The sequence below is a fragment of the Anabrus simplex genome, chromosome 8 (genome assembly GCF_040414725.1).
Source record: "Anabrus simplex isolate iqAnaSimp1 chromosome 8, ASM4041472v1, whole genome shotgun sequence".
Classification (NCBI taxonomy): Eukaryota; Metazoa; Arthropoda; class Insecta; order Orthoptera; family Tettigoniidae; genus Anabrus; species Anabrus simplex.
Window position 1 is genome coordinate 198589650 of NC_090272.1, and position 12571 is coordinate 198602220.

Consider the following 12571-nt stretch of genomic DNA (forward strand, 5'->3'; position numbering starts at 1 on the left):
GACATAGTTGATAGATCATTTGAAAGAAAGACAATAGCCTATACTGTAAAGAGTATATCTTGAAATTTTACAGGACGATACTCTTCCTGCTACAACCATCCCAGAGTTCTACGCTGGACAGGATGTATTCGTGACAGGGGCCACTGGTTTTGTGGGGAAAATAGTGGTGGAGAAGCTGCTATGGTCCTGTCCAAGGATAGGAAACATCTACATGTTAGTGCGGCGTCGTAGGGGAATGAAGCCCCAGGACCGTCTCAGAGAGTTCACCGAGCATGTGGTAAGTCCTGTACTGGTATTGGTTCCCCTTTCACCCAAGAGAGATGTGTACCGGGAGCTTCAGATACATACTCTGCGTAGAAAGGGTGGTCTATCCGGTCTGCTGTAGAATCTTTTGTTCTGAAGCACAAAACAGCTTCCCAGAACTGTGCATTGCTCAGGTTACAAGGCATGCATAATGGGAACAGATCAGACTCACACGGACGTGCACACACAAACACACACTCTCTCTCTTTCTTTCTCTTTCTCTCTCTCTCTCTCTCTTCCTCTGTACGTGCGCATATGTGTAAGAGGAAAGAGCTGTTCTTGAACATTTATTATGATGAAATGCAGAGTGATATTCGTAAGTATTGTGATTTACCATTCACTTTATTTTCTAAATATAAATGCACCTGACAGATGCGAAGACCCAACATACTACAGAGTATGTGTCTGAAGCACCCAATGCAGTGACCACAAGCCCAGTTACGAACTTGGTATTGCTTTCTCACTTATGCAAAACTCGTCCTGTTAATTTTCTTTTCCAATTCCCACTCGATAAAGTTGTTGGTTTTCATTCCCCTAACACAAAAAATGAAATGGTGTATGGCTTTTAGTGCCGGGAGTGTCCGAGGACAAGTTGGGCTTGCCAGATGCAGGTATTTTGATTTGACGTCTGTAAGCGACCTGTGCACCGTGATGAGGATGAAATGAGGATGAAGACGGCACGAACAACCCCTGACATAAAAATTCTTGGATTGAGGAATCGGCAATGAACATGGAGTACCTGTCCCGTGTTATGGTCTTATGTATTTTCTGTAATTTCCACTATTGTGTATCTCCTTCTGCATGTATTCTCCTTTTCTTGAGACTAAATTTACCTGTAATTTTGGGTTTTATCAGAAAAAAACTTGCGTTAAGACACAGAGAAGCAATTTTTCTTGAAAATTGTTCGAGGTAGGAAAATATGTTGTACCAGAAGTGCTGGTCTAGAATTGATTTTGAAGTATTTCAAACTTTAAAATACGCACCGCACACCAGCAAGCAGCCGGCTACAGCAAACATGTGGCGAGTGACATAGGAGCCAGCTCCAAATCGCCAAGGCTAAGTTACGTCATTCATTAAACTTTCCATACTTTCTACCCATAATAACTCGTATATTAATTAGGATACGAATATGAGAGTAATGCCTCCAATACTACCAAGTTTCATTAAAATCCACCATGGATTAAGAAAGTTATTGAGAGGAATTGAACTGCTGCAGTTGCTGCAACTCCAGTATAACAGCGACGCGAGAATCAGACACAAATGAGTCTTGTCCCACTGTCGAACCTGTACGGTTGACTGCTGGGGGTCATCATTGCTATGATACGTCAAAGTTATGGAGTAGAAGAATTCGATACTCTGCGAAAATAATGGTGAGAACACATACTTAATATTTCTCTGTCTACGGACTTAGCCGCATAGTTAGCGAGTGCGATACTTTGAACATTTTCAAGTGACTAAAATCTTGTGTATCAGAACTTACAGTTCTTAAATTCATAAACTGTGAATTGAATGGAACTTTGAAATACTAGTAACTTTCCTAACTTCACTGTGCTGGTCTTCCTGTGAAATAGTTTTACATTATTTGTGAACTCAGGACGTTGTGTGAATGAAACCGATTTTCACTCTTCAGAGATTGAGTGAACAATTTTATTCTACATCTTTAAAACAATCTTGCGAGTGAACGGGACTAATTTCGCTCAATATTTTGCATTCTAACAGTGTTGTATATAAATGTAAAGGGGGGTGTGTGAATGAGACTGATTTCACACATTAGGCATTTAACTTCTAACACCCAGTTGAAGTGATTGTCATTTAACTCAGTGTGAATAATATTCCTATGACATCTAGCAGCATTTATTTCAATGAATAAACTCTCCAAATGACTGTAAATAGAATCAAAGTGATCTTGAAATTCTGGAGGACCTGACGAGTGTTTGCTTCCTCAATTCTCCAAACATTTAAAGCACTAATTACCTTTGATTTTTGTGTGCTTAATTTCACAAGTGCAAGTGATATTAGGAAGTGTACAGATTTGATTCCATTAACTCCTTAACTGGGGAATAGTTTCATAATGTCAACCAGCATAACGTGCACTTTTGGAATGGGTACAGTAGCGTGCGGCAGATATAAATACACAACAGAAAAATACATTTTGCTTGATTTATTATAAATTATTAGTGATATAGTAGAAATTCAATAGCATTATATTATTATTATTATTATTATTATTATTATTATTATTATTATTATTATTATTATTATTATTATTATTATTATTATTATTATTATTATTATTACATTCCAGTACTATGTGTATACCTGCATCTCCAATGAAAGGATATCTAGACCCAGGCTTACTTGGAATGTCCGTCCATACCGTGTCACTTTCCACCACTTATTCTTCTCCTTCTTCAGGATCGTTATTTCCTGTGTCACTTTGTTTTTTCGTTTTTTTTTGCTATTTGCTTTACGTCGCACCGACACAGTAGGTCTTATGGCGACGATGGGACAGGGAAGGGCTAGGAGTGGGAAGCGGCCGTGGCCTTAATTAAGGTACAGCCCCAGCATTTGCCTGGTGTGAAAATGGGAAACCACGGAAAACCATTTTCAGGGCTGCCGACAGTGGGGTTCAAACCTACTATCTTCCGAATACTGGATACTGGCCGCACTTAAGCGACTGCAGCTATCGAGCTTGGTGTGTCACTTTGCCCATCAGTGGACACGTCAGTGTCAATATCTTGTAATAAATGTTCCACTATTTCATTGTCACCGATATAATTCAATGTCGTTCCTAACCAAGCCATGATCACGTCACACAGAACAGTTTACAAAAGTTATCAGAACATGGACATTGGAGTTCGCAGAACAACTGTATCATAACAACAATGACAACAACTCACAAATTTAGTAATTACAGTGTACATATACATAAATAAATTCTTTACGAAGAATTTGGCACGGACCACATGAGGCAACACGAGATAGCTGTCAGACTGCCGCCTAGGCGTGAACTACCCGACTGGCGTGAGACCGGATAAAAATGAATAGAACAGCAATAATTACATCTAATATACATGGAATTAGTTTTAAATTACGATAGTAGATGGCAGAAGTGATTGAGAATAGCCAGACAACTATAAGCAGCTAACCCAGCGTAAGAATACATCTAGAATGACAAGAACGCCTAAAGGCATCAAACCCAATACTCGTGCAACAGCTGTTGAGGCTTTCAGGTGTGAAACCCAGTTAAGGGGTTAACATTCGACTGCAAAATCTTGTTTGAGTTCTTTAATTTTTCGTCTCAAGTTAGAGCTAGTGCAGTTCACTTTAAAGAAGTGTCTTGTGTCTGATTCCATTGACATTCAACACAAAATATCAGCATTTCTTTAATCCCTTCATGGGAACAGTGAAAATCAATTATAAATTATACCTCCTTACTCGTCCATCTTACAAGTCCATGAAATTTATACATGTGCTTGCTCTGTTATTCCACATGAGCGAACGCTGCAACTTGAACTTTGAGAGCTTCCATAACATTTAGAACTGCAAGACCGTTCAGAACAGCCCTCGAGGGATTGGTACGAGGTTCCATGGTGCTGAGAAGTGTTCCATGGCGAGGACAGGAAGAGCAGTGGTTTGACATGGGACATCGCTAGCAGCAGGATGAGAGCACATTGTGCCTAACTGATCTCCAATTGTACTGAGGTGATATAATCTTGACTTTCTTTAATAAATCAGCAGTTTAATGAAGGACATGAACTTCATTCGAAGTAAAACCCCCTCACTCTCCGTACCTGCTCAAATTCAGTGTACCGTACACGCCTTGCATTTATCTCATACTCATCAAGCTGTAAAGTACGGGCATTTCCTGGTACAATATATACAAAATCTTTACATCATTTTTAATGGACCCATATGCACAATTTTTCTGTTTTGCTCTACTTTTGTAAAAAACAAAAAATCTGCCTGCTTCTCTTATAAGCTAAGATGTTGTTAATAATAATAATAATAATAATAATAATAATAATAATAATAATAATAATAATAATAATAATAATAATAATAATAATAATAATAATAATAATAATAAACATTCTATAGATCTCTGCTGACAAAAAGTAAAGGAACAGAAGACTAAGTTCCATGTTAAAACAGAGATGAAAAATTCTGGTCGGACATCTGGAAAAATCCTGAAAACTATCAAAGGGATGCTTCTTGGTTCTCAGACCATTAATGTCATGCTAAGTATCAAAATAACATCTGTGGACTTGAAAGAATGCCTCCAGAAACTGGTGAACTGGAAATTACCAGGCCCGGATAGAGCACACAGTTACTGGTATAAAGTCCTCACAAGCACACATTAAGTGTTATTCAGTCATCTAGAACATTTTCTTGAAAACCCAGAAGGTGCATCAGACTTTGTAAGAAAAGGTATCATCTACTTGCTATACTATTCGGCACGTAAGCGAATATACTAAGGGAGTAACCTTATTCTTTTTCCCTATTAGCGTATTTACTTGCATATCAGCCACACTTTTTATGCCAATTTTAAGGTCTTAAAATAGTGGGTGCGGCTATTATACAGAAAATTTTTCAACAAAATTTTTAAAAGACTCGGGGACATATAGTAACCATTGAAACTATTATTAGAGTGGTATTTATATAATAACAAAACGAGATGCCACACTACTAGTCCAACATCAAACAGGGACTGAGAATGGTACATCCACTGTCAAATTAAACATAAAATGTAGTTAAAATGAAAAATAATTTCAATACAGCTTCACTGAAGTCCATAATGGATTTTTTTTTTTGCTATCTGCTTTACATCGCACCGACACAGATAGGTCTTATGGCGACAATGGGATAGGAAAGGCCTAGGAGTTGGAAGGAAGCAGCTGTGGCCTTAATTAAGGTAGAGCCGCAGCATTTGCCTGGTGTGAAAATGGGAAACCATGGAAAACCATCTTCAGGGCTGCCAACAGTGGGATTCGAACCCACTATCTCCCGGATACAAGCTCAAAGCTGCGCGCCTCTACGCGCATAATGGAATTTAATGGTCTATCGTTATGTATAATGATATAAGACTGGGAGCAGATGGTGATGTTTTTGCTTTTTACGTCACGTGCTCTGGAAATTGTGGTGGTGGGAAGGCAGCATTTTGAATGAACTGATGGGAACCCTTAATTTATTTGGCTGTGTAAAATGATATTATTTAATTTGGTGTTGTAGAAATTTGTTGATCTGACCTCTCGACTTTTGAAACATTCTGTAGTTCTAGAAGTATCGTTTCCAATTTCATAAGTCTGGACCTTTCAAAAATTGTGCAGTTGACAGTGTCAGCAAGAAAGAAGAGAAATTTAATAGGTCAAAATAAAACTGTTTTCTATTGGGTAATGTAAAATCCCAAAGGTTAACTCTGCAATCTTATTGGTCTCCTTTTGTGCCTACACCTCTCAAACTCCACTGCTCTTCGGTGGGAGCCAGGGAGTGTCAGTTGGTTGACCATCTTAGCAAGTGGACGTGCTTGTGCCAGGCTCCAATTTCATGGAAACCCGCCTGTCCTAGGGTAAACACTCTTGTTACTTTCATGTTTGGTTGTAATTTCACTTAAATTTTAACTGTAATTTTTCTCTTTAAATATGCAGGAGTTAGCCCTCAGATCTTATGCTAACCACGAATTTTAAATTCGCAATGACGTAGTTTCTTAGCTAAGATAATGTACATCTTTGTTGGAGGCAAAATATTTTTTTACCTTTTCATTTGTATTAATTTTAATTTATCCATCAGGTTTGCTATCTGTTAGTTCCTGTTTCACTTTTATATCAATTTATTATAATGTTCATCTCCTGAAATGTTTTAGCTGATGTCGTAATCTTGTATTCTTTCACATTTTTGTTTATGTAAATTTTTAGTTACTCTGGGATTATGTAGAATGGGACTAGTCCTCCATAATCATGACTTAGCACATAGCACACGTCTTTGTTTAGGTATGTTCAATGAACATTTATTTATTTCTTCTCAATCGTGTTACTACTACAGTCTTATTTATCTTTTGAGTTATGTATATGTCATTCTTTTAAAATAAAATGTTAGCTCCCAGAAAATTACCTCTCCGAAATTTGATTTGCTAAAGGCTACGTTCCACTGCCTTGCAGGTTTACCGCCGCTTCCCACATCCTAGCAGTAGTTGTTGTGTATCCGAACCTCGTATTTCAATTTGATGATGTGATGTGTTTTAATGATTTAAAAATATATATATTTTTGTGTTTCAGATTTCTTCCTTTAACTGTTTTATGTTAATCACTCAAGGGCAGTTATAGAAATATTAATTGCAGTTTTATAATATTCAGTCCAGTTACTTGAAACAAGTTGCCATGTGCCTTTTAAAACAATAATTACTGTACTACATGCCGAGATACTGTAAGAGTCGAAACCTAAAACGTTACTCAGGGAACATGCTTCAAGGATGATGTGTTTCCCCAGTAAAAGTGAATGTAAAGTTTCGAGATTTTTAAGTCACGTACTGGTAATTAATGTCTGAAGCTGGCCCCACAATTTAACTTGCCTGCCTCTCACCTGGAGGGCCCAGGTTCGATTCCCGGCCACGTCACGTATTAATACCTGCATACGAGGGCTGGTTCCAAGATCACTCATTCTACGATTGCCTTTAATTACGGAACTATCGAATGGTGAGATGGCGACCTCGGTCTAGAGAGCCAGGAATAACGGCCGAGAGGATTCGTCACACTGAACACATGTAACCTTGTAATCCACAGGCTTTTGGGATGAGCAGCGGTCGCTTGGTAGGCAGAAGGTCCATTGGGACTGTAGTTTGGTTTGGTTTAGGAGTGTTTGTAGGATTATAATAATACATACGATATTTCATTTTTGTAACATTTAGCCAAATTGTTGATGGTTAATTAATTCCCGGATATTCCGTTTCCCATGTTGTATGTTTTTTTCAGGGTCCCTTCAAAAACAGAGAATCGAGGTTCCACTGTAAACCATAAACAAGTAATGTCCAGGGACCAGGTGGGAGTTAAACCCAGAGCACTCTGAACCGAAGGCCAGAATGCTGATCAGTCAGCCAAAGAACCATACTGCCACTTACTAGCCAGTGATGTTATTATATCAGTAACATATGAAATTATTATATCAGTAACATATGAAATTATTCCTCTTAGTTATTTGAACGCCTGAGGAAGAATCGTCCGGACGATCTGGAGAAATTAAACATAATAGAAGGCGACCAGATGGAATTGGGTTTGGGCATAAGCTCAGATGACCGCCAGCTACTGAAGAAACGGGTAAGCGTTGTCATCCACGCAGCAGCTAGTGTTCGCTTTGATGATCCTGTGAGCAAGGCTATCATTTGTAACACAAGAGGAACGAGAGAAATGGTGCACTTGGCTATGGAAATGGAGAAACTCAAGGTAGGCATCTCATAAATCAGTTCCAGTAGTAACATCATATACTTTTGTTAACAGTTCATGGCCCATAGTTGCTTTGCTAACCGAACTAGAAGCTCTTCAATTAATATATTTCTGTCTGCTTACAAAACAATTCTTCTGACTAAAATGACTGACTTTTTCAGGTGTTCGTTTATGTATCCACCGCCTACTCCAACACTGAACATGCTTATATAGAAGAGAAGGTTTACGATCCACCAGCGGACTGGAGAACCATGATCTCAGCTGCAGAAAACCTAGATTCCTTCCAGCTTGACGTTGTGACCAAAAAGTAAGCAAACTTTGCGATATCATTATTGATCATAAGAAATTATTATCTTTTATTTTGTTTTGTTTTAAAGGTCTGGAATAATAGAATTAATAGCCTGACACATTCTGGGAGCCTATCGAGGTATGCTATTTTGCTTTATGTCGCACCAACACAGATAGGTTTATGGCAATGATGGGACGGGAAAGGCCTAGGGATGGGAAGGAAGCGGTCGTGGCCTTAATTAAGGTACAGCCCCAGCATTTGCCTGGTGTGAAAATGGTAAATCATGGAAAAACCATCTTCAGGGCTGCCAACAGTGGGGTTTGAACTCACTATCTGCCTGATGCGAGCTCACAGCTGCGCGCTCCTAACCGCACGGCCAACTCGCCCGTTAGGGAGTCTATCCTTTGGTGGATTTACCAAGAGACATCTGTAACTACAGGATTATGTCCATAATAGCATCAGCCCTGGTGAAGGTAGAGGTTTATGGCACAGCTGAGAACAGAGAGAAGGTGTGGGAAACACTGAAGAAAATTGGAATGCAGGATGACGTGATACACAGGATCAAGAAGTTGTGTGCAGATACCCACAGTAAAGTCAAAACACCTGTAGGAATGACTGAATCCTTTGATATAAAATCTGGGTTAAGACAGGGTGGTGTTTTGTCTCCTCCTCTTTTCATCACTGTGATGAACGAGATTCAGAAAAAAGTACACCAAACCATTGGAGGTAAGAAAATGAAAGTTATCTTGTTTGCTGACGATATATTCTTGTGGAGAGACTCTAAAGAAGACCTTCAAGAACAAATAAACTCCTGGACAGAAGCTGCTAAAGAATATGGACTCATCTTCAGTCAAGAGAAAAGTGAGGTTATGGTCATGAAAAGATACAGACAACCAGTGGGACACATTGAAATGGAGGGGAAACAGTTACAGATGAACCATCAATTCAAATATCTTGGAAGTGTTATCTCTGATACTGGTTCTATAGACAAGGAAATTTCCCACAGAATTTAATCAGGTAGCAATTTCTACAAAATAGTTAAAGACATAATATGGAACAAGAAAATACCAACAAAATGTAAGAGAGTCATATATGAAACCTATTACGTACCAATCCTGACCTATGGTTGTGAAACGCGGACCATAAGAAATAAAGATGTCAGTAGAATCCAGGCAGCAGAAATGAGATTTGTCCGTAGCATGATTGGTAAAACACGGAGGGACAGAGTCCATAAAGAGGAAATCTGCAAGCAGGCTCAATTTGTAAGACTGCAGGACAGAATAACATCGCAGCAACTGAGATGGTATGGACATATGCGATGCATGGGAGATAACAGATTACTGAAACAAACGTATGATCTACAACTTGAAGACAAAAGACCAACAGGGTGACCAAGACTCAGGTACAAGGACATGGTGAAGGTTGACATTGAACAGTGGGGACATACTTTGGAAAGCATCGAAGAAGGAGAGAAGTTCAGAGACCAGAACTGGTGGAGAAGCCTCGTTTGCCGACCCAGCTTAAGATGGAACGATGTGGGATATGTATGTATGTATGTATGTATGTATGTATGTATGTTCCATTTGAATTAATTAATTTCTAGTTGTAACTAATATATTATTTTTATTGAATTGTTTACATTACATAAGGGTTCTTCAATTGAAACATACACTGGTGTCTAGTAGTGAACACTGTATACAGTGGACAACATGCGCTACATCAAAATGATAGCATACTCATGATAGTTTGAGAGAGGCTACAGATAAACAGAGAATGTACAGATAATATAAAGATTGTTGAGCATAGATTGTTTTTTGATAGTGGTTTAATGTCGCACTAACACAGAAAAAGTTTTTGGTGACGGAAGATTGGAGAGGTGGTGGTTGTGGCTGTAATTAAGGTACAGCCATAACATTTGCCCGGTGTGAAAATGGGAAACCCTGAAAAACCATATTCAGGGCTGCTAATGGTGGGATTCAAACCCGCCATCTCCCAAATGCAAGTTCACAGTTGCACAACTCTAATTGCATGGCCAACCCGCTCAGTACATAGATTGGGCAACATGCACTATATCAGAACACCAGCATACTGGTACTGATAATTTGAGAGAGTCTACAGATAAACACCCTCACCATCTCAACACTGAACAAGTTTTCTAGTTGCTGGTGAACCACTCTTCCACAGCAGCAGTAATAGCTAGATCGATGTTGAAACTCTTACTCTTCAGCGCTTTCTTCAGCACACCAAAGATTTGACAGACTCGAGTGAAGGGATGTGTGATACATAAGACCCCAGAGAAAACAGCGCTGACTGCCCGTTGGCAGCGTATTGAAATGCATTACCGTGGAACACAAGCCCACTTCATGACACTCCTCTCAGTCAGGGCTCCTTTGGCCAGGAATTGAACCATGCCATGTTGTATGCATTTGGATGTAATCATCTAACACGAGTATTGTTGCACATTTTTCCTCGTATTCTTGAGACTGACAACATTCTGAGCTATTGCTACAAAAACCAATTCATGCACTGTTCCATCTTTTATCTGTTCAGTCGGTTACTTGTAGTGTTGTTAGCTATATCTACATTTTAATCACACTACCCTTATTTTTAAATCATTAGAAAGTAAGTCTAGCATTTTATTCTAAGCACTGTCAGTTTAAACAACCGAACAAGTCAACCAATCTTACGTTGACCTTCGATGGCTATGCCTTGAATACAGACACCCACTACATACCTTGACCACACTGCACTGAACCTTCAACCTACATTCCCCAACCTATACGATTTCACAGCCTTTCTAAACACAATGAGAAGAATGCCAGAGTGCTGAACACGACATTGCTCACTGGTTTCACGTGCTCAGTCTCTTTGCACAGGTTCGAACACAGGGCTGTTGACTGTATCAACGCATGATGACATTCCTAAACATAAATCCTCATTCTAAAACAATTCCTTCACTGTTGAGTCATGGAAACTCTTTTCGCATGAGGTCAGAGGGTTATCAAACCATAGAAGCTTTAAGCGAGTGTGCTCAATCTCCATGGGATGAACTTGTAGAACGACGACAGGTCTACTTCTACTAATTACTTTTTCTTCTTGTTGTTATAAATAAAATATTGTCTGTTTTATTGAGCTAATTTAATTCAGGATGATCTAATTAGTAGGCACTAATTACCGTCTGTTTACAAAAGTCTCTTGTCCTCAGAGGAGGTAATCCAGTCGCTCGTATTATCTGAGATTGCAGTAATCCTGCTTGTAAACTCGCCTTTCATTTTCACTTGGCTCCACATGCTCAGTCTCTGCACAGGTTCGAACACAGGGCTGTTGACCATATCAGCACATGATGACATTTCCTTGGCTGGACTCCGGATAACTCACATAGTCAATTCACTTAACTCGCAGACGACGTAACTGCTTCACACAGTGAACTGCTTAACAGTGGTAACTAAACAGCAACATTAATGAACTTGACCATTTTCAGTTTCTATTAAGTCTGTATTGTCTGCTAATGATTTAACAGCCTGTTTTCTTACTGGTTTTAAATCACTAAACCCCAGTTACACAACAGCCCTAACGGCACTTCACAACAATGGCAGTTTACACTACTCCCTCCAACTCTACTCAAACCAACTGTTCCACACACTGACTCAACATCGGTGCACATACAGTACTCCATTCACTAGTGGTGGTGGTGGTGATATTTGTTTTTAGAGGAAGTTCAAGTGGGCAACCATCCTCTATTAACACTAATCAGAAAGAAAAAAATTGAAAGGGTATGACACTTCCAAAAATGAAGGTAATGGCCAAAGAAAGATGAGGGCTACGAAGGGCTTGAAAATGAGACTCCCAAGGTCTTGTTAAGGGTCAGAAAAGAATAAGAGTTGTCCAAGGCAGGTCAGATAGGATATAAAAGTGAGGAGTCTGGCACAAGTACGTGGAAGCAATGCCAGGATTCAGCTAAGGGCCTCACCAACCCACACTCCCAAGTTAAAAGCCTGTGGGGTCCCTTATAGTTGCCTCTTACGACAGGTAGGGGACACTGTGGGTGTAAATCTACTGACCCCACCCACAGGGGTGCTTCACTCAGTATTCCTACAAGACACAGACCCCTGTGGTACATCCACCACATCAACAGTGACAACAGCTAGCACTGCTGTCATCCAGCTCTGACCACTTAGCGATTGTTCACGGCTAGCCTCCTAATGCTGGTGATGGAGTAGTAGAATCTTCTGGGCTCATGTAGAGGTGGAACATTCTCGTTTCGTGTTCCAAAAGTTGCATGGGGAAACCAGATGAAGAGAACGATAGAGAGGAGAGACTATCACTTTGCCCTCAGCCTGGGAGCGCCTATTTGACTCAATAGTTCCTTCCTGGAAATACCAAACGGGGCTAAATACAGAGGGCTGACACATAATTTTGTTGTTATTATTATTCATTCATTCATTCATTCAACTTCACTAATCGGCCATCTAGGGACCACTATAAGCCTCACTTTACATTCTGGCATTTGTTCATTTTTCGCTTGATCCACATCGTCTTCATT

The 12571-nt window shown here is 39.5% G+C and overlaps 1 protein-coding gene across 7 annotated transcripts in view; it reads left to right on the forward strand.

The window, feature by feature from the left end:
* Positions 1–12571, forward strand: part of LOC136879413 (fatty acyl-CoA reductase 1) — a 143972-nt gene that overhangs the window by 45482 nt on the left and 85919 nt on the right. For all 7 annotated transcript variants that reach the window (XR_011018636.1, XR_011018635.1, XM_067153230.2 and 4 more), the window contains exons 2-4: positions 74–277; positions 7491–7739; positions 7901–8046. Coding sequence is in view for 5 of the 7 variants with exons in the window: in XM_067153230.2 (XP_067009331.2) it covers positions 74–277; positions 7491–7739; positions 7901–8046 (599 nt within the window). In the remaining 2 variants the exon portion in view is untranslated. The remainder of the gene's footprint in view (positions 1–73; positions 278–7490; positions 7740–7900; positions 8047–12571) is intronic.